Source organism: Echinops telfairi, unplaced genomic scaffold (assembly GCF_000313985.2).
Source record: "Echinops telfairi isolate 266 unplaced genomic scaffold, ASM31398v2 ScPeMD7_7457;HRSCAF=8495, whole genome shotgun sequence".
NCBI lineage: Eukaryota > Metazoa > Chordata > Mammalia > Afrosoricida > Tenrecidae > Echinops > Echinops telfairi.
In genome coordinates, this window is record NW_022111357.1 from 7,612,025 (window position 1) to 7,614,621 (window position 2,597).

At 66.5% G+C, this 2,597-nt stretch overlaps 2 protein-coding genes across 2 annotated transcripts in view; one reads left to right on the forward strand and one right to left on the reverse strand.

Moving 5' to 3' along the window:
• EVA1B (eva-1 homolog B) overlaps positions 1-779 on the forward strand; it is a 13,456-nt gene extending 12,677 nt beyond the window's left edge. The window contains exon 5 of the mRNA XM_013005254.2: positions 57-779. Coding sequence (XP_012860708.1) covers positions 57-493 — 437 coding nt within the window. The 3' untranslated portion in view covers positions 494-779. The remainder of the gene's footprint in view (positions 1-56) is intronic.
• Positions 780-1,404: 625 nt separating this feature from the next.
• SH3D21 (SH3 domain containing 21) overlaps positions 1,405-2,597 on the reverse strand; it is a 21,205-nt gene continuing 20,012 nt past the window's right edge. The window contains exons 15-17 of the mRNA XM_045299178.1: positions 1,803-2,560; positions 1,657-1,720; positions 1,405-1,585 (exon numbers count right to left, since the gene is read on the reverse strand). Of these exons, the coding sequence (XP_045155113.1) occupies positions 1,514-1,585; positions 1,657-1,720; positions 1,803-2,560 (894 nt within the window). The 3' untranslated portion in view covers positions 1,405-1,513. The remainder of the gene's footprint in view (positions 1,586-1,656; positions 1,721-1,802; positions 2,561-2,597) is intronic.

A 2,597-nucleotide genomic window follows, 5' to 3' on the forward strand; every position in this document is an offset into this window, starting at 1 on the left:
TCTTAATGTCCCTGTGAGCCGGGCCCTCCGCCTGACCTCTGCCCTCTGCCCCCCAGCTAACCCCGAGAGCTTCGGCCTCTACTTCGTGCTGGGCGTCTGTTTCGGCCTGCTGCTGACCCTGTGCCTCCTGGTCATCAGCATTTCCTGCGCACCCCGCCCGCGGCGGCCACGCGGCCCGCCGCCCCACCGGGACCCCCGCAGCAGCACCCTGGAGGCGGAGGACGAGGACGAGGACGACGAGGAGGACACGGTGACGCGGCTGGGCCCCGACGACACGCTGCCGGGAGCCGAGCTGTCCCAGGAGCCGGACGGGCCGCTCAGCGTCAACGTCTTCACCTCGGCCGAGGAGCTGGAGCGCGCGCAGCGGCTGGAGGAGCGCGAACGGATCCTGCGGGAGATCTGGCGCACCGGGCAGCCGGACCTGCTGGGCACCGGTACGCTGGGGCCCGGCCCCGCGGCCACCGGAACCCTGGGCCGCATGCACTATTACTGACTGGCGACCTGCCTGGGCCGCATGCACTACGACCGCCCCCTGGGCCTGGACATTGCAGATACACGCTGAGCGGCCCCAGGGCCTTGGGACTGCTGCCACCCACGGTGCTATGGAGGCCGCGCGGCCTCGGCTTCCCGGGTGCTCTTGGGCCTGGCTCCCTCATCCTCCGGGAGGCACCCTTCCCCAGTCCTGCCAGAAGGCCAGGGGGGTGGGCAGGAGGCGGGGTCCCCATTATCCCCCAGGGGACGAGGAAGAAGTGACCAATGAAAGTTACATTCTCAGTGAATCAGTTTCTCCCTCTGTTAGCCCTGCCCTCCCTGCCTAAAGAGCCCCTGCCCACAGGGCTGAGGTCCGTACAGTAGCTGTGACCCCGCGCCCCCCACTACCCACTACGAAAGGCAGCGAGGACTCACGCGGGCAGGACAGACACACACACACCCTCCCCAGTCCTCAGGGGACCCTGGCCCTGAGACTAAGGTCCTGCGGGCCCTGAGGAGTCTTGGGAAAGTGCGTGGAAAATGGAATTGAAAATGAATGGAACGTTCAAAGCCACCTCCCCGCGGGACACCCCTGTGAGCCTCAGGGGGTGGGGGCTTCCTGGCCGGTGCGGGCCCTCCAGGCGGCTGGTCCCCGCCCTCCCTCCGCACACAGCTGGATGCAGGAATCAAGCCCGGCGGGCAGCGGCCGCCATTGCTCCAGCACTGGGCGCGCGGGCGTCGGAAAACGCCCTCCCTACCACCATCCGGTGGCTAAAAATAGCACGGCGCGGGCCTTGGGAACGGTAATGAGAGCCACATGTTGGCCAGATGTGCCCGGGAGAGACCGCCAGGAATGCGAGGGCTGGGGGGCGGGGCTGCCGCCTGGCCCCGCCCCGCGCGAGGCCCCGCCCCCACAGACCGGGCTCCGCGGGCTCCAGCAGGCCGAGTTTATTTTCTTTTCCAGCGTGTCCCAAAGTGCAAGGACGCTGATAACTGCGGCCAGCCATCTTCCAGGCTGGGCTGTGGCCCCCCCAGACCACCCTCAGTATGTCTGCGTCTGTGAGTGGCTGGAGGCTAGGCTCCGGGCCTCCTGGGTCCTCTGCAGCATCTGGACCTGGTGGAGAGCCGTGTCAGGGGGAGGTCCGCACGAGCCCCGTCCTCGCCCTGGGGCCGCACTCCACGCACCTCCAGCCGTTGGCGGTGCTCCCTCTCAATCTTCAACTCCTCCCCGATGCTGCTCAGCTTCCTTCTGTGCGCGAGACATGGTGGTGAGGGGCGGGGCGGCGGCTGCTGGAGCCCCCCTCCTCCCCAAGGCTCCCTCTTCCGCTTACTCCAACTGCGTCCTCATCAGGTCCAGCGACCTCCGCAGAGCCGCCACCTCGTCCACCAGCCTCCCGACGCCGCCTCTGTCCTCCATGCCTGCTGTAGGGTTTTGTGGGGCCAGAGACTGGAGGGAGGGGGTCTCTCGGGCTCCTGGGGTCGGCTTGATGGAATGTGGCTTCTTTGGGGCAGTGACTCCTGATTCACTGGGGGGTACTACCTCTCCTTGGTAAGTGGCTTCCTTTTCGGGTGAAGTCTGCTCTTTGGAGGGGGTCTCCTCCTTTGGCGCCATCTCCTCTTTCTGGGGAGCCTCCCCTTCGGCAGGAGGGGGTTCCTCCTGCAGGAGAGTTGAGGCCCCTTCCTGGGGGTGGGCCTTGTCAGGGGCTGGCGTGGACCCAGGCTGGAGTGGACCAAGGTGGGGTTTCATTTCGCCACAGATAGGCTCGGGGCAGGGGGCCTGTAACAGGGGCTCTTCTGGCAGGAGGCCGGGCTCTTGGGGTGGGGCATCCTCAGGCACATGGGATGTAGCCTCCTGCAGGGTCCCCTCTGGGGAGAAACCATGCAGGTGGTTATTGTGTGGCCTGCAGGGGGCCTCCTCACAGAGCACCTGATCCTGGGTTAGGATCTCGTCCAGGGTGGAGGCCTCCTCCCCAGGATGGGCTATCTTTGGACCAGGGGCTTCTTCTTCAGGTGGGACTTCCGGGCTGGGGGCCTCATCCACAGAAGAAACCTCCTCTGGGGTAGGAACTTGGTCAGGAGTCAAGTCGTTCTGTGGGGTGGGGGTCTTTTCTGGGCTGGCAGCCCTA